The sequence below is a fragment of the Polypterus senegalus genome, chromosome 8 (genome assembly GCF_016835505.1).
Source record: "Polypterus senegalus isolate Bchr_013 chromosome 8, ASM1683550v1, whole genome shotgun sequence".
Taxonomy (NCBI): domain Eukaryota; kingdom Metazoa; phylum Chordata; class Cladistia; order Polypteriformes; family Polypteridae; genus Polypterus; species Polypterus senegalus.
In genome coordinates, this window is record NC_053161.1 from 181672779 (window position 1) to 181692461 (window position 19683).

Here is a 19683-nt window from a genome sequence, read left to right on the forward strand (position 1 = left end):
TGACAAGTCATAACAACAATGGAACAGGGAACTTGTGGTTGACTGGACTGTGCAGGATAAGCATATAGAAGTTTAAAACCCTAGTATACTTTGGCACCTTTAATGTCAAGATCGTTTAAAGATAACGAAACTGACAAGCGGCCATCCGGCCAAGTGGACCAGGTTGATAGTGACCAGTTAAGGTATCTCTGTCCTGCTATGTCCTGTTAGCAACTAGGAGTAACCAATTGTATTAGAACTTATGTTATTAGTAAGAACTAAAGATCTGACTTTGGAATGCATCAAAATACGTCTTTTGTTACAATTTCATTTTACTGCTCTGCTGATTTGAGTGTTACCCTTGAACGACTTAGAAAGTAAAAGAAGATTGATTGACTCTTTCTCCTGAGTGTACTTCTTTTACTTAACATAAAGGGAGAACAGGACGCCCAGAATCAATCAATCAACATTTATTTATATAGCACATATTCATACAAAAAAATGTAGCTGAAAGTGCTTTACAAAATGAATAGAAAAATCGAACACAATAAAAGATAAACATAAGTCAACATTAATTAACATAGAATAAGAGTAAGGTCCGATGGCCAGGGTGGACAGAAAAAACAAAAAAAAACTCCAAAGGCTGGAGAAAAAAATAAAATTAGCCTAACATAACCTAACATAAACCTAACATAAGTCAAACAGTCCTCTTTGTATTTAGGGTTTTCATGGAAGGACCTGATAAAGATGGTCACGTAGACTTCTGGCTTTCAGTCCATCAATGTTGGTGCATCATGATGGTTTGAGTAGGTGGTGAAGGGGTTACCTGTAAAGGTTTTCTTTGACAAATGCCACTGCTTACCAATAACAAAGGCAGCTTCTGTCTTACTAGATGCCCTTATTATTAGGGCTGTGTGATATGACCAAAATCTTATATCCCGATATTTCATTTCATATCCCGATATCATGATATAGTACATTTTCTTTGTATTCAGTGAATAGTTTATATAATCACCACTCCTTTTTTTTCATTTAAATTAAAAAAATCAAAAATGAGAAGTACTCAACTTGTAATTATTTCTGTTCTTTTATTTAGAACATTTGAGCAAATGTTTGACTTAGAATGTAAACATAAAATGTTAATGTATCAAATATAAAACACTTTTCAAAAACAAATTACTAAAGGCCCAATATAAAATACTGCTATATAAAATGCCTGACATAAACAAAATGTGAACTGTAGCAGCAATAACTCTCACAACATATATTAAATATAAAAGGATCAAAGCACTAACAACTAAACTATATAAGGCCAATAAACCCTTTAAACAAAATACATACAAGTCTAACATTAACTGTCAAAACCAAATGTAAACATTGTACTTCAAACTGTAGCAGCAATAAGGCTTACGACAAAAATATATTAAATATATAATATTAAATAATATTTTTTAGACTACATTCTAGTAAAATGTTAATTTGCACATCGTAGTGTGGCAAATCTCCGTTAATGAGTTACAGCTGATCACCCCGTGCGTGGGACTGGACGGCGCTAACGTGTTGATGCCGTCCAGCCCCAAGCACGGGGCGATCCGCGGTAACTCGTTAACGGAGATTTGCCGTGTTAATGCAGTTGTGGCGTAAACGTAATTTTAACAAGATTAACGCTGACAGCAAACGCTGCAGGGAAAATTATGCCTTAAGCAAATTGTTTTGGTAGCAATTAATCTTCCAAGCTTTTAACATGCTCATTTAAATAGTACCTTTACAACTGTAATATCCTACGTGGCCTGCCTCTCAGTTGTAAACTCTCTGCATGTTCGCTCACGTGCTTTTTGCGGAGGTGGTAGAAGAGGTTTGTCGTGTTGGAGTCTGTGGTAGCGATCGGTTTGCAGCATAATTTGCACAGTACCGTTTTCTGGTCCGTGTCAGACTCTTCAAATCCAAACCATCTCCATACTACAGAGGTAGCCCCTCGTTTAGGAACAAGGTCCTTCTGTGTGGAGCTACCTGGTGTTGCCTCGTCTTCATCAGCCATGCTAGTGTGTCTGCATCCACGTGGTGGCCATCAAAACAATGAAAAAAATATTGCCGTAAACAGTTTATTTTGCGACACCACGAAACAAACGATAGCGTAATGTGCAGCGATAGACATTTTCATATTGTTGTCCGATATATATCGTTATATCGAACAGCCCTACTTATTATAATACGAGTGCAGTAAAGTGCTTTGATTGAGTTAGGAGAGCTGGACATGGCTGCTGATTGCCGTTTTATGTTGTCAGAAACAGGTCATGTTATTTGTGTACACCCACACTGTACGAACACCGGATGTAGTTCATCAGCAGTCATTTAATGACTTCCAGCACAGCAGGCGTAATGGAGTGACGCTCGGTTGAGATACTGTTTAGGTGTCTGCCAGCTCCCTGAGAAGTGACAACACCTAACTGATATAAAGTGATGACACAACAGAATTTCTTTACTGCAAATACATATCACTGGCGCTCTTAAAGGGATCTAACATACAGTCTATACATCATCATAGTCATCATTTTTGTGGTGTAATGTTTGTCAAATCAACGCAAATTATAAGAACGGCTCGATAAAATGAAATGTGATTCCAAGTTGTCATTTAGCTGGTTTGGCTGCATTTTATTACTTGATCATGGGTGTCATCATTTCCCAGTTTCTCTGAAATATTATGTATGCATTGGTCAGACTTGTTGTAAATATGTGTTTGTTCCCCTGTCAAGTTTTCTTTTGTAAATCTCGACATATATCGTCTCATTTTGTGTGTACTCAGACTTTATAAATGAGGGCTCAGGACCTTCACTAGTCTACCTATAGAGAGATCTCACTCCCGACAGCCTGACTCCAAACTCAACAGGAGGCTTTGGCATGCACAGGCCCAAAATGGATTACTGGTTTAGATAATTATAATAAAGCTGTTATCAAATGTCAGTGAACCTCTGAAGGACCACTAATAAAAAGGCTGGAGGTGGTCTTAACGAGTGAAATTAATGTGGCCCTGTCTCTTAGAGTCTCACTCACAAAACACAATATAAACAAAACATGAAATTGCATAAATTAAACGAAAGGGCAAGTAATATTTGAAAAACAAGAAAAACACTAAATAAACAAGATGTTCTTTGAATTGCTTTTATTAGCTTGTCCATCTTTTATTCTCCTCTTTTTTTCTTATGATCTCCTCTTGACAATCTTTAAGAGTTATCCTGATGTGATGTTGGAACAGCTTAGCTGTTAGCTAAACCAACAGTCTTGATGGACTGATAAATAGTCTCCTCTTGTCTGTTACATTTCTTATGTTTTTGTTCTGTATGTTCGTGAGCAGATCTTTATCGAGATGACACTGCTTTGCCAGCCCCCACATTTCTTCCCTTTAGTCTGAGTATCTCCAAGCCACACCTCCAGTCTCCTCTCATTGGTTGAACTCCTGACCAGATGGGACTGTAAAGATTTAAACGACGTGTTCAGCATTGACAGTCCAGTTGTTTGTGTGTTATGAGTTCAGGTTGATTGTGTTTGTCTGTTGTTGTAGTGCAGTTGAAGATCAGACCACATTCTCAGGAGAAATTAAGGCAGAAATTCGGGAGATTCCAAAGAGTTCACTAACTTTTTCATGTATCTGTAGAGAGATTTAAATTCTATTGAAGATTTTAAGCAACACCTTCTCAGAGCTACTTAATCCAACTGAGTGTCCATCTCTGTGCATCTTTAGTTAACAAGTCTTGAGTTGGGCCTGCTTGTGTTGTCATGTGTACAATAACATAGGGGCACTGTTGGAAACCAGTTATGGGTAAATTTGGCAGAAACATTAGAAAGTTTTTCTTGACACAAAGAATGATAAATAATTTGAATAAGTGACCAAGTATGGTAGACCGTAGGAGTTTAGGGGCTTTCAAGACTTGACTTGATGTTATTTTAGAAGAATTAAGTGGATAGAAATGGTGGGCTTTGCTGGACTAAATGGCCTGTTCTTGTCCAGATTGTTCTGATGTTCTAGTAGATCTGCAGTCACCTGAGGGAAAATTACAGACTTGTTGCTCTCTCGGCCCTTCACTTTGTTTTTTGCCTTATCTCCCTGTCTCATGTAGCAGGCCTTTTTGTGCTTTACTTTAGTATTGTTTAAGTTTGGATTTCTCTGGCTTTGTCTTTTCTGTCATTTAATGGTACATGTTGAGGTCGCTCAGTTAGTTCTGTATTTCAGTTAATGGAAAGAGAAAGACATTGAAAGGTGGAGTTTGGATTGTTATAGGACTTACTTGTATATCCCCCTTGAGAAGTCTTGGTGTGTTTGAATGTTACTTTGTTATTTATTGATTGTCACGAGTATCAAGTTGTTTTAGTAAAGATTTACTCCAAAAACTGCACCGGCATTTCAAGTGTGACTGTTCAGTTGAAACACTTTCAGGTGCTCCCTTATCGAATGGTAAAATGACTAAAAAAAGAAACAAAAAAAGTATTGAAAATTAAAAATGAACCAAAAACAATTGTTTTTGCTCCAACCCCATCTTTGTTTACTTCCAGCCATTTTATTGCCATTGTGTCTGTAGTGTCCATTGTGGTCTTACCCAGCATTCCTTGGTATGTGATGATTACAACATCATATTGGTGATTAGTAGTATGGTTGGCTTGAGAATTTGAAATTGTTTCTGATTTCTCATTTCAAGAATTATTTCATACGTTGTCAGTTTGACTTACCATTCTGACTTGGGCTCATCTTTTGGTATCTACTGATCATTTTCTTCTCAGTATCTTTGATATATTATGTATACTGTAGTGTACTCATTTTTATCTACACGGAGTCTGAACTGACTACGTTCAAGAACTCCTTAGTAAGGGCCACTTTAAGGAGCTCTGGACAGGATCTTGTTGGTGTCGGTCATGGTGACAGTCCTAGCAGTCTTTGGAGGATAGCAGGCTGTGTGGTGGAGTCGTTAAGGCTTTGAATTGCAAACCCTGAGGTTGCTGGTTCAGATCCCACTACTGACTCCCTGTGTGTCCATGAGCAAGTCACTGGACCTGCCTGTGCTCCAGTTGGAAAACCAAACGAAATGAAACCAATTGTATCATAAATGTTGTAAGTCACCTTGGATTAAGGTGTCAGCCAAATAAGTAAAGGTTAATGGATACTAGGTGTGAGGGAAACTAGGTTAAAGAATGAGGCCTTTCATATGATTATAGCAGGAACATCTCCTGGTGTGACTGAAATTAATCAAAAAGGTGGCAGATGCCTGTCCTTGATTAATGACAGCCATAGAATGAATAACTCAACTGCACATCATTTGCACATATGAACTCGCACGATAACTTTAATACACAAAAATCACTGAAATTTCAATTTTGTTAGCATAAATAAATCATGGCAGTTCATGTCAGTGTATAATATTTCACTTTCTTCATTCTTCTGTTTTGATTTAGTGATTTAAATAAGATTTTTTTTGTATACATTTTGTAGTTGAGGGTCCACTTGATGCTCGGTGGAGTAATGGCTGTGTTCAGCTTTGTTCAGCTACCCTGTCATTACTGTTTTTGCAAATTAATCTCGAAATGTCCCATCAGAGCCTCAACATACTCTTTCTTACTTGTCAGTGTGACATATGAATTGTTTAAATTGAAAGACACACCCTGGTGGTTCTGATTTAAGGCCAGTGAAGAAAGCCCAGCGGAGTCTGGGGCTGCCATATGTCGGAGCTAAATGCTATGTGACCTTGAACACATCAGAGGAGAGAAGATTTTTCTGACCTTCATGCTGATAATGTCAAAATCAGAAATAAACAGCAGAACTCTTGTTAGTTTTTATTCAGGTTTGTACTCAACTGGAGTGTCAGGACTCTAAAATACATTCCTATGCTGAGGCCCAAACTCTCCATAAGAAACTTTATGGACAAGAACAATGAGAAACAACATCAGAATTATTGGACTTCTAGATGATGTTAAGAGTGGGGATATGTTCAGCTTTGTAAAAAAAAAAAATATTACTTTTCGGTTTTTGACAATCCAAAATTTGAGTGCTGAAATTGTGTGGGCATATAGAATATAAACGAGAGAAAGTGAGAGTGCACGTCTACGTCCAATTATCATCAAACTGCTTCACTATTCTGACTGAGTTACTATTCTGAAAGAGGAACTCCACAATTCAAATGTAACTTATAAAGGATGGAAGATCTACATTTACTGCCAATGCCTCAGTCCACACCACACAAGACCACTTCTCTTGTGATTACAAAGGCTCCACATATTGATCTTTCTGCTTTCCTGATTTATCTAGCCAAGCCTCAAACGTCCTTCCTGGGAAGGCAGCGGCTGTCTACCAGCCCTCAGTAGGCACTATATGTCCTTGACTCCTTGATTCATAATTACTACTTCTTTATTTTTTTCATATGTGTATTTTGTTTTCTGTACATACACATGTGATTAGAGAGTCACTGGAGGTTGTGAGGGGTCAGGACACAAGCCTTGCATATGCCACATTCCGTCTACCCTCAATGGTTTAATATTTGCTTGCATGTCATATTTATATTCAGATGTGTGTTTTCATATTTTCACCTCATTGACTCTTGTATTCTGAATGTTGGGGTCAGGATGGGATTGTTTACTGAGCTCTCTCCATGTTTGCCCACTAATAGACAGAACCTGTTGATATTTACCTGTGTTTTTATTTGAGAGACCTTGGTTTAGTTTTTTGCATTTACGGTTTAGGGGTTAGATTCTGAAGTTACTGTTACATTATACATGATTGCTGGCATAGCTACAGGGTTAACTTATTTGGCACCTTGTAATGTAATATATTTGATTTACAGTTCTCCTTTATTGCTGTTCTTGGTTTTCCTCTCTCCTGTCTAATTTCAGTGTCTTCTCTTTTATTGTAAGGTTGCTCTCTTCCACTTGCAAGCGTTCAAGTGTTGCTGATTTATTATCTTTGAGCTATGCTGATACAGCCTGTTTTCCAGAATCATTTCTTTTGGTTACAAAAGACATCCATCGAGCTGCCTAGAGGTGTTACTGTGTGGCTGTGTACTTGTCTGCCCCTAGTAAAAAAACATGGAGGTTTGGGCTGAGTTCACTATACTGTGCCTCTGAAGGTTTGTGGTTCTTGAGGTGTTTCAGAAGGCAGGTTTTGTTATGCGTTGGAGATTGGTTGAAGAAAAATCACTCGGCGTACAGTAATATTGAAATCTTGAGAAGCATCTGAATAACCTTGAAAATTCACCCATGTGTTTCCGATCCAGTACACAAGCTCAATATACCGCTAATCAGAGAGAAGGTAAATGACCATCTAGTGCAGAGTTGAGAATTAATTTCATGTGCACTCGTTGCTATCTCTCTGGTGCTGAACTGAGTGAGTTGTGAGCTCTTAGACTGCACAGATGAGATTCGTTAGCCTCCATGTCCCAAGTTGAGAAAAATGCATTTGTAAATCCATTTGCAATAAAAGCCCCTGCTGGAGGTGGTATGAAGACAGAAGTATATTTTACATTTTAGCCACAGTGTCCAGTTTGCTGTTTTCAGGTCAGGTGTCATGTGGGTCTCTGGGATTTTTCAGTGACCTGTGTGTTTTATTCATTTATGTTTTACTCTGTTCTCATTGTATATTTAAAGCTTTTTGCTTTGCTGTCCTTTGCCTCTTTTAAAAACAAAAAGGAAACACATTATGGAGTCAGTTGGTTTTGGACTAATTGTTTAGAAATATTAAAACACATTCTGTTTAATAAAAGTGCATTTCACGTTTGTCATGACAGTTTCCAATATAATGATTGGTGAAGATTATCACCTTATACGTCCAATAGTTAAAAAATTTTATATAACATTTTAAGAACTTTTTGGATTATGCTCATGTTTTGAACAGTTGTTCATTTTTTCTATTGCTTATCAACATTTGTTCATAAATTAAACCAACATCTATTTAATGTTGAATGATAATGTCAGTATTAAAGTAGTGGATTAAAACTCTAAGCTTTTTTTTTTTTCTTTTAAACTTTATACAGGAATCAAACATCACTGCTGTTCTGAATGTGGCAAACAGTTTACACGGAGAGGCAAGCTTCAGCGCCACCAAAGAATTCACACAGGAGAGAAGCCGTATGACTGTTCTGAATGTGGTAAACAGTTTTCACAGAGAAGCAATCTTCAGAAACATCAAAGAATACACACAGGAGAGAAGCCCTATTGCTGCTTTGAATGTGGTAAACAATTCTCTCGCACTAATTATCTTCAGAGACATATTAGAACTCACACAGGGGAGAAGCCGTATTGCTGTTCTGAATGTGGCAAAAAGTTTTCACAGAGAAGCAGTCTTCAGAAACATCAAAGAATTCACTCAGGAGAGAAGCCCTATTGCTGCTTTGAATGTGGTAAACAATTCTCTCACCGTTTTTCTCTTCAGCAACACATTAGAACTCACACAGGGGAGAAGCCATATTGCTGTTCTGAATGTGGAAAAAAGTTTTCACAGAGAAGCAGTCTTAATTACCACCAAAGAATTCACACAGGAGAGAAGCCGTATGACTGTTCTGAATGTGGTAAACAGTTTTCACAGAGAAGCTGTCTTCAGAAACATCAAAGTATTCACACAAGAGAAAAAAATGACAGAAGCTCCCACCCCTTGCCGACAGATGAACACAGTACAATATGGTAAGCAGCAGAAGAAAGAATTCAAAAAGTTTGATGAAAACAAAAAAGAACTAATTGGGGAAACTACAAGTAAAGTGGTAAACACACTGCCCCCTCCAACAGCTTCATGTGGAAACAGAACTTACTCATGCATGGCTTATGACAAGCAAACTAAGACCAAAAGGTGTACGCCTCATCATAGGTGCTCAAAACAGTGGCTTGGACACAAAGTGGTTCTGATCATAAATAGAAGGGAAAAAAAAATCAATAACCCATAATTGTCACTTCTGCCACAAAGAGCTGGAAGCAGTCACACATCTTGTTGCTGGGTACGAGGTACTGATTGCTGAAGGATTATACACTGCGCAACACCACAAAGTAGCCAGGCTCATTCACTGGAAACTTGGCAAGAAGTTCAACTTACCAGCACCAGGAAGACACTGGGACCACAACTCAGACAATGGAATATGAAGAGGTGGAAGCCACTTGTAGCACAGCAATACTGACTGACTGACTGAAAAAAAGATGTCAGAAAACCAGATGTAAGAAATCCTGGATAACTGAAGTATTTGTTCCTATTGATTACTCAGTCCTAAGAATGGAGAGGCAAGAAAGAAACAAAATACTAAGAAATGCAGTCTGAAATATGACAAATTAAATGTGGACCAAAAACGGAAGAAATGCCTGCTGTGCTAGGATGAACAGAACTGATCAAGAAAAACATTCAGGCCCATCTTGACAGATTACAATAACTCCTTATGACCTTCAAAAAAAAAAGCCTTGTGGCAAATTTATGAGAGTGAGAAGTTAAGCAGTACAATGAGACTGACTAAAGAGTGAAGTTCTCTCCTGTTTTGATGGTAAGCACACCAAGAAAATTTGGAAGAATTAAACCCAAGAGAAGCTGAATTGTTGTTCTGAATGTGGTAAACAAATCGAGCACAGAAATACTCTTCTAATGCAAATTAAAATTCGCGCAGAAGCCATATGGGTGTTCTGAATGTGGCAAACAGTTTTCATTGAGAAACAATCTTTTGGATACAACATCCACATTTATTTAAATAGCACATGTAGCTCAAACTGCTTTACAAGATGAAATAAGAAGGAAGTTAATATAAAACATAAACAAGATTAGGCAATAATATACAGCATGTAACAAAGAAAACGGTAATGTGGAATGGCCAAGTGGACAAAAAAAACACAAGTTAAGCCGAAGAGAAAAAAATCTGCAGGGGATCCAAGTCTAAAATACTGCCATGCTGCCACTGGGCATTAGCTAACATTGTACCTAAATCAGTCCTCATGGTTTACATTCTACACATGAAGAATTTGATGATGATGATGATGACCATGTGGACACCTTGGACACCCGCCATTCAATCCGTAAACACGAGGCAGTGTGGTATGTTGATCAGGAGGTGGTGGAGCACATGGTCACCACAGAAGAAATGGAGAAGACAGCAGAGAATAGTACAGATAGTATAGTATGGAACTGCACATCCCACAGGGAAATGATAATCCAGTGTCTTTATAGACTAATAGGGATACAACTAAAATGTAGCTATGAAAAAAAATAAAAAAAATAATTGGGCTTTTTTTATCTTTTTTTTTTAATGTGCTACAGTATTAGCCTAGTGGATTTTCATTGGTAAAGTTTTTTTTAAATTTTTGGTGTTTAACAGAAAATGGCCACCTCACCAATTGTTTTCAGATTGGCTCTTGAAATTATCAGTAGACCTTCATTTGAAGATCTGAGGTTATGACTGGAAGTGTAAGGGGACAGACAGTCCAAATGTAAGACTGGGTGAGATTATTTAAGGCTGTGTAAACCATTATAGTCGATCTCCTACTTGCAAACAGGTTCCATTCCAGCAGTCTGTTTTTAAGTCCATTTTATTCATAAATCCAGCACGTCTGTTGATAAATGTTTTAGTTTCAGAGAAGTCTTGATTTGAACATATAAACAATTGTTAATGTGCTTTGAGCAAATTACAAGTACTGTACATTAAATAGTTATCTTTGTTGTTGTAAAGATCTTCCCAACCGTGCTGCCACCATTTGGCGGACATGCAAATTATCCTTAAGTGGTAGTTTTGGACTTGAGGACCACTTTGTTCATATATATGAAAGTTCACATCTCCAAAGTTCATAAGTAGGGGACTATCTGTTGTAGTATTTTAAAGTCAAGTCTAAATGACATGAGTAACCAATGTAACGACACTAAAACTGATGAAATGTGATCAGATTCTTGCTGCTGCATTCTGCACTAACTGTAACTGATTGATGGCTTTCTTAGGTAGTCCTGTAAAGAATACATTATGGTAATCACATTTGACTGAAAATAGAAGTGTGAACTAATTTTTCAATGTCTTGTAAAGTTATAAGAGGTCTAACATTAGCTGTATTCCTGAAGCGGAAAAAGCAGTCCTGGTAATTGATTAATATGTGATTTAAAATTTAGGTAATAATACATTTTATTCATACTGCACTTTATATAAACAATCTCAAAGTACTACAGAGTAAAATAAAGTAATAAAAAAAAACTAAAAAAATACTTGAATAATAAAATATCTTTCTAAAAAGCTAAGTTTTTTTTTTATTATTAATTTTATTGCAATCCATACAAAGCAATCAACTTTTTACAAAAAGAAAAATTGAGTTACGAACAGATCGATCCCCACCCCTGAGAGAGAGAGCAAGCCAAACGGTGTAAAATTTAAGGCTTGTAAACAACAACATTTATTTCTATAGCACATTTTCATACAAACAGTAGCTCAAAGTGCTTTACATATTATAGAATAGAAAAATGAAAGACACAATTATAAAACAAAATAAATCGACATTAACATCGAATAAGAGTAAGGTTCAATGGCCAGGGGGGACAGAAAAAACAAAAAAACTCCAGACGGCTGGAGAAAAAATAAAATCTGTATGGATTCCAGACCATGATACCGCCCAGTCCCCTCTGGGCATTCTACCTAACATAAATGAAACAGTCCTCTTTAGATTTAGGGTTCTCACAGAAGAACTTGATGATGATGATGGTCACGTAGACTTCTTCCTTTTAATCCATCCATCATTGTTGGAGCATCATGAAGCTTTGAGTAGGTGGAGGTGGCGCAGGCCGCCACCACAAAGAAACCGGAAAAAGAAACAGAAAAGAGAGTAGGGGTCAGTACCGATTTTAGAGCCACCATGAATAGTTATTATGATGAATTGAACATAAAGAGTATCAGGATTAAGTTAAATTGAAGTTATAAAAAGGCCATGTTACAGTAATGTGTTTTCAGCAGTGTTTTGAACTGCTCTACTGTATCAGCCTAGCGAATTCCTATTGGCAGGCTATTCCAGATTTTAGGTGCACAACAGCAGAAGGCCGCCACACCACTTCTTTTAAGTTTTGTTCTTGGAATTCTAAGGAGACACTCATTTGAGGATCTGAGGTTACGATTTGGAATATAACATGTCAGACATTCCGATATCTAAGATGGGGCGAGATTATTTAAGGCTTTATAAACCATAAGCAGAATTTTAAAGTCAATTCTGAATGACACAGGTAACCAGTGTAGTGACGCTAAGACTGGTGTGATGTGTTCAGATTTTCTTTTCCTAGTTAGGATTCTAGCAGCTGCATTCTGCACTAGTTGCACACGATTTATATCTTTTTTGGGTAGTCCTAAGAGGAGTGCGTTACAGTAATCCAGTTGACTGAAAACAAAAGCGTGAACTAATTTCTCAGCATCTTTCAGTGATATAAGAGGTCTAACTTTACTTATGTTTCTTAAGTGAAAAAATGCTGTCCTAGTGATCTGATTAATATGTGATTTAAAATTCAGATTACAGTCAACAATCACCCCTAAGCTTTTACCTCCGTCTTGACTTTTAATCCTAATGTATCCAGTTTATTTCTAATAGCCTCATTGTATCCATTATTGCTGATCACTAAAATTTCAGTTTTCTCTTTATTTAACTTGAGAAAATTACTATTCATCCATTCTGAGATACAAGTCAGACATTCTGTTAGTGAATTAATAGAATCAGGGTCATCAGGTGCCATTGATAAGTACAGCTGTGTGTCATCAGCATAGCTGTGGTAGCTCACGTTGTGCCCTGAGATAATCTGACCTAACTGAAGCATGTAGATTGAGAATAACAACAGACCCAGGATAGAGCCTTGTGGAACACCATATTGGATATCATGTGTCTTCGAGTTGTAATTCCCACAACTAACAAAATATTTTCTCCCTGTCAGGTAGGATTCAAACCAATTTAAGACACTGCCAGAGAGGCCCACCCATTGACTAAGGCGATTTCTAAGAATATTATGATCAATGGTGTCAAATGCAGCACTCAGATCTAAGAGGATGAGAACAGATAAATGGCCTCTGTCTGCATTCACGCAAGTCATTTACTACTTTAACGAGTGCAGTTTCTGTGCTGTGATTTGTTCTAAAACCCGACTGAAATTTATCAAGAATAGCAGGTTTATTGAGGTGGTCATTTAACTGCATAATGACTGCCTTCTCCAGAACTTTACTTAAGAAAGGCAGGTTAGAGATGGGTCTAAAATTTTCAAGAGCCGAGGGTCGAGATTATGTTTCCTAAGTAGGGGTTTAACTACAGCAGTCTTAAGACAGTCTGGGAAGACCCCCGTATCTAGTGACGAATTTACTATGTCTAGAACATTATCAATTAGCACGCCTGATACTTCTTTGAAAAACAAGGTTGGTATCGGGTCAAGGACACAGGTGGAGGGTTTTAATTGAGATATTATTTTCTTAAATTCAGGTAAATCTATCCTAGTTTAAGAGTTTAATTTGTTTATAACAGGATGCTGGGGTTTAGGAGGATCCTTAGTGTTGGGGAGATATACTATGTTATTTCTAATATCATTAATTTTTTTTTTTTTTTTTAAACATACATAAATTAATAAATTCTCTGTGCTTTATGACCTTATTTTAAAATATTTCTGATTAGATCCTGCCATGTTTTGAAAAAAAGTCTGTACGGATCCTCTAACTGAGTATTTGATTTTTTCCAATTTCAAATAATATAACGCATCAGTTTCCCACTGACTTAAAAGAGGAGAGTTTGGGTTCTTCCAGTTTATCAGAATAAGTCTGCGTGCCAAAAGTGTAGTGAATGCAATCACAATTTATTTGTCTTTCTCCACTTTAAGCCCCTCTGGAAGAACCCCAAACACAGCTGTTAATGGGTTAGGAGGGATTGTGAGTCCAATGAACACTGTCACTTTCAATTTTCAAATCTTCCATTGTGTATTAAACTCTCACATTTTTACTACCTTCATGTAATTCTTTACATTTACTTACATTTAGTTTCATCGGCCACAAATCTGCAAAAGCCTGTATGCTGTCCAAGTCCATATGTGATGATTCCACAAATTCGAGATTATCTGTCAATTCACCCAGCCTGGTATCTGCACCAGCAGCTTGTTACTGTCAAAGTGGAGATGGGCACTCTTAGCCCAAAGAAGGCACTCAGAGTCTCAGGACAGGCAGCAGAATCAAGCTTTATTATGCAATGCACATACAGACTCCGAGTCAGGAGGACTGAGTGCGCAGCAATGGGGCCATCTTACTTTTATTACAGTCCTTATCAAGAACGGACCTCACTTACAGTGGTGTGAAAAACTATTTGCCCCCTTCCTGATTTCTTATTCTTTTGCATGTTTGTCACACAAAATGTTTCTGATCATCAAACACATTTAACCATTAGTCAAATATAACACAAGTAAACACAAAATGCAGTTTTTAAAGGATGGTTTTTATTATTTAGAGAGAAAAAAAAATCCAAACCTATATGGCCCTGTGTGAAAAAGTAATTGCCCCCTGAACCTAATAACTGGTTGGGCCACCCTTAGCAGCAATAACTGCAATCAAGCGTTTGATAACTTGCAATGAGTCTTTTACAGCTCTGGAGGAATTTTGGCCCACTCATCTTTGCAGAATTGTTGTAATTCAGCTTTATTTGAGGGTTTTCTAGCATGAACCGCCTTTATAAGGTCATGCCATAGCATCTCAATTGGATTCAGGTCAGGACTTTGACTAGGCCACTCCAAAGTCTTCATTTTGATTTTCTTCAGCCATTCAGAGGTGGATTTGCTGGTGTGTTTTGGGTCATTGTCCTGTTGCAGCACCCAAGATCGCTTCAGCTTGAGTTGACGAACAGATGGCCGGACATTCTCCTTCAGGATTTTTGGTAGACAGTAGAATTCATGGTTCCATCTATCACAGCAAGCCTTCCAGGTCCTGAAGCAGCAAAACAACCCCAGACCATCACACTACCACCACCATATTTTACTGTTGGTATGATGTTCTTTTTCTGAAATGCTGTGTTCCTTTTACGCCAGGTGTAATGGGACATTTGCCTTCCAAAAAGTTAAACTTTTGTCTCATCAGTCCACAAGGTATTTTCCCAAAAGTCTTGGCAATCATTGAGATGTTTCTTAGCACAACTGAGACGAGCCCTAATGTTCTTTTTGCTTAACAGTGGTTTGCGTCTTGGAAATCTGCTATGCAGGCCGTTTTTGCCCAGTCTCTTTCTTATGGTGGAGTCGTGAACACTGATCTTAATTGAGGCAAGTGAGGCCTGCAGTTCTTTAGACGTTGTCCTGGGGTCTTTGTGACCTCTCGGATGAGTCGTCTCTGTGCTCTTGGGGTAATTTTGGTCGGCCGGCCAATCCTGGGAAGGTTTACCACTGTTCCATGTTTTTGCCATTTGTGGATAATGGCTCTCACTGTGGTTCACTGGAGTCCCAAAGCTTTAGAAATGGCTTTATAACCTTTACCAGACTGGTAGATCTCAATGACTTCTGTTCTCATTTGTTCCTGAATTTCTTTGGATCTTGGCATGATGTCTAGCTTTTGAGGTGCTTTTGGTCTACTTCTCTGTGTCAGGCAGCTCCTATTTAAGTGATTTCTTGATTGAAACAGGTGTGGCAGTAATCAGACCTGGGGTGGCTATGGAAATTGAACTCAGGTGTGATACACCACAGTTAGGTGATTTTTAACAAGGGGCAATTACTTTTCACACAGGGCCATGTAGGTTTGGATTTTTTTTTTCTCCCTAAATAATAAAAACCATCATTTAAAAACTGCATTTTGTGTTTACTTGTTTTATATTTGACTAATAGTTAAATGTGTTTGATGATGAAACATTTTGTGTAACAAACATGCAAAGGAATAAGAAATCAGGAAGGGGGCAAATAGTTTTTCACACCACTGTAGCTCATTTGTCCCCCCTCATCTGACTCCCAGCATTTCACTGTCTTGTCCTGCCTCTGATTGGCTCCAACAATATTTCCCAACCTAATGAATGTAGCACTCTGTTCTGTCCATCATGACCACTTGACAGACCCTCTCCCCACCTTGCACCCGTCCAGTACCTGCCACCATTATTTCCAGTCCTCAGCTCACATTCACCACATAGAAAATGTCTGACCTTGACTTATGAAATATTGGTAGTTTCCAGCCTTCTAAGAAAAAATAATAAAGTATACAGTCACAGGCCTTTTTGTGATTTAACCCTTACTATACTAACGTGTACTAGGATACAATGATTATTTTCATATATGCTCATGATTCTCTTTGAATATATGCATCAACTTTAAGATTATACTTTTCTAAATTTTCTCTCCTTTTGAGGCCCAATAATTTTTATAACCCAGAAGGTGAAAAGGAGGAACCAGCTCTCAATCTTCTTTGGGCCTTAAACTCAAGACCACTGTCAGTCTTCACAACCTCTGGTTCACTGTTTTCCCCTCCTGGTGACAAAGAGGCCAAACATCTCCCCCCTTTCATAGACTAGAGAGGAGTAAAAGACCTCAAGATGTATCAGTAGGACAAGTATAGAGTAGGACAAATATAAGTAGAAGTCACACAATGTAACAATAACACAATGGATTACAGGTAATCTAAACATCAATATAAGACAGTTTAGAGCAGCAGCAGCAGATGATTACAGAATCCAGTGTTCTTCCCAGTCTTGTGCAGATGTCTGCCAGTGTGTAATTGTGTGAAATATTGCTATGACCCAGGAACTTTGCGCACCATAGAGGGTCCTCATCCTGCGGAGCAGTTACCAGCACTTCACCCAGGAAGCTTTTAGTTTGCTATCTCTTTTCCCAAAATGTCATCAAGGAGAAAATCAACATTTGAAGCTATAGCTGCTTGTGGTTCAATAACTTGGATATTCATTTGTTTGACAGCAGATCTGGCAATAAGTGATCTGAAAACTGGCAACAGGCAGCAAAACACAAATAAAAGCCATCCAAGTATAATCAAGAGAATAATGCCTGCTTTTCTTAATAATGCTTTCGTGTGCTACGTTGAAATGGTATTAATATCAAAATTTGAAATCATTTTTCTTTAATTTCATTCCTAAGAGCTTTACGCTTGGCCTTAACTTGTGTAAAAGATCCATCAGGTGTTGTGTTATTAGGTATAAAAGTGCAACACTCCTCTCCTTACATATGGCGCACTCCTCCTTCTTCTGCCAACAGCCAGTCTAACACCTCCCTATTCTGCCACGTCATGTGACTGGTACCATCCAATTGCTCTCCTAATGCTGATAAGGTGGAGTCAGTACAGTTGATAAATCTCTGCTGGTTATAATACAGATAATTAATCCACGCTGTGTTTCTATTAGGCGTAATCCACCCAAATACAGACTCAAGTCCTGATTTAATTTCATCCCTTGCTTTAAACTCATTTTGAATGCATCTAGGTTCCCTTCCTTGTGTTGGCTGCGATTGGCTCTAGCAGACCCCCCATGACCCTGTAGTTAGGATATAGCGGGTTGGATGACGGATGTATTAAGAGTGGATATCGTTCACTCGGTTCTGTCAACTAGACACGCTCCCATGAGCTTGCTTGAGTCTGTATTGTGTTTGAGACCACCCGAGAGTAGTATCCACTTGCAGAGCCACAGCAGCATATGTCACTGCAGTTGTAGACCCGCAGTTACAGACCTGGAAGTGGCATCACCATCATTTCAGGACTGACTTTGTAAAATTATTTTGGCAGTTCTCGGCAAAGCAGTCTCAGAAAGTTAAAGTTAAAGCTCTGTTAAAGTTAAGTGATAAAAATAAGAAGAAAAACTACATCAAACTAAATAATACGCATCATTGTGAAGTTCAGAAGGTTTCTGCCATCACGTCGTGTCACACATGAAACTAAACAATACGGATCCTTTCTGTGAAATACACTATTAACATTTACGTTGTGTTCAGGTCTGTGGGAACCATTTAACATGTCGACAAAATTAAAATCATCAAGATCTGTGTGAATTGAAAATAGTTTTTCGTTTATATTCATGAAACGAACTATACAATATAATTACAATATTTACACCACATTAGAGTTTAGTAAAATGTTAATAATAAGTTATTGGATTTTTTCTTAAATATACAGTGCAACATTGTTCTAAACCAATTTAGAATAAACATTTAAGCCAATCTAATATTTTTAAACATGAATGTGAAGAAAACAGCAATACCTATTCTACACTGAATTATGCTATATATTAATTTCCTTATATAGAACTGCTCTACTTTTTATCACTTATTATTATAAAAGACGGGCCATCAAAAGAAAAATAATAAAAATACTAATAAGAGCACAATGCACCCTTCTTATGCCCAAAATTCAGAAAGAACGTCCGGTCTGTTTAATGTCCTCCTAAATAAATGAGTTAAAACAAATTAATGGAGTCAGCTGATGTCATTCATTTTGGGAGGTTATTCCACAGTCAGGGCGCTATATACAGCTGAGGGCCCTGCTGTCACCCACAGAGTGCACTTTAGTGGGGGGCACATAATGAGAGGCACCCTGCCTGGGGTTTGTTTCCTGCCTTGTGCCCTGTATTGGCTGGGATTGGCTCCAGCAGACCCCCATGACCCTGTAGTTAGGATATAGCGGGTTGGTTAATGGATGGATGGATGTATTTATCTTTATTTAGTGAAGATATTATTTGTAGCCAATGTTATAATGGTCCTGTTGTTCTTTTTGAATTTTGGGCATAGATAGGGCGCTATATAAATAAATTGTTTTCTTATTAGTATTTTTATTTTTTTTCTTTTGATGACCAATTATTTATAGTAATAAGTGACAAAAATGAGAGGGGTTCATATAAGGCAATTAATATATAGCACAATTCAGTGTAGAATATGTATTGCCGTTTTCTTCACATACATGTTTAAAAATATTAGAGTGGCTTAAATGATTATTCTAAACTGGTTTAGAACAATATTGCACACATGTATTGTATATTTTAAAAAGTGTAATAACTTTTATTATTAACGTTTTACTAAACTCTAATTTGGTGCAAACATTGTAATTATATTGTAAATTTTGTTTCATGACTGTAAAACGAAAAACTGTTTTCAATTAACACAGAGCGTGATGATTTGAATTTTGTCGACATGTTAAATGGTTCCCACAGACCCGAACACAACGACTTGGCAAATGATTTGAACTCCTTTTGACGTGTATTGGGGTCCATTGTCTGATATTAATGTCTCTGCAATTCCATGTCTAGTGAAGGCTGCTTTGAGCTTGCGTATCACAGCTGCTGATATGGTGGTGTGAAGTTTGTCTAATTCATAACATCTGCTATAGTACTCAACAGTTACGAGGTAGTTTCCATTGTTCCATGTGAATATGTCTGTACCTACAACTTGCCATGGCCTGTCTGGGATGTGGTGAGGTATCATGGGTTCTCTGGTGTTCGATGAATGACGTTCCTGACAGATTTGATAGTCCAGGCCATAGTCTCCAGTTCCGTCCGATTCTTTGGTGGCTTCATCATCCTGAGAGCAGAGATTTTGACTGGGTCTAGTTTGATGCCATCAGCTGAGAGGCGATGACCAAAGTAGCTGACCTCAGTGGCTCCAATGGTGAGTTTATCAGCATTGAGACAGACTCCTTTCTCCCATGAACGTTGTAGCATGGCACGGAGGTTCTGGTCATGCTCTTTACAGGTTGCACCATAGATGAAGATGTCATCCACGATGGCAACTACTCCACTGCGGCCTTGATATGTCTCATCTGT

General features: G+C 37.8%; 2 protein-coding genes across 2 annotated transcripts in view; one reads left to right on the plus strand and one right to left on the minus strand.

The window, feature by feature from the left end:
* LOC120534744 (gastrula zinc finger protein XlCGF26.1-like) overlaps positions 1-19683 on the minus strand; it is a 534784-nt gene that overhangs the window by 47562 nt on the left and 467539 nt on the right. The window lies entirely within an intron of this gene.
* LOC120533664 (gastrula zinc finger protein XlCGF57.1-like) overlaps positions 1-19683 on the plus strand; it is a 160296-nt gene that overhangs the window by 7575 nt on the left and 133038 nt on the right. Inside the window, exon 3 of the mRNA XM_039760563.1 lies at positions 7989-8546. Coding sequence (XP_039616497.1) covers positions 7989-8546 — 558 coding nt within the window. The remainder of the gene's footprint in view (positions 1-7988; positions 8547-19683) is intronic.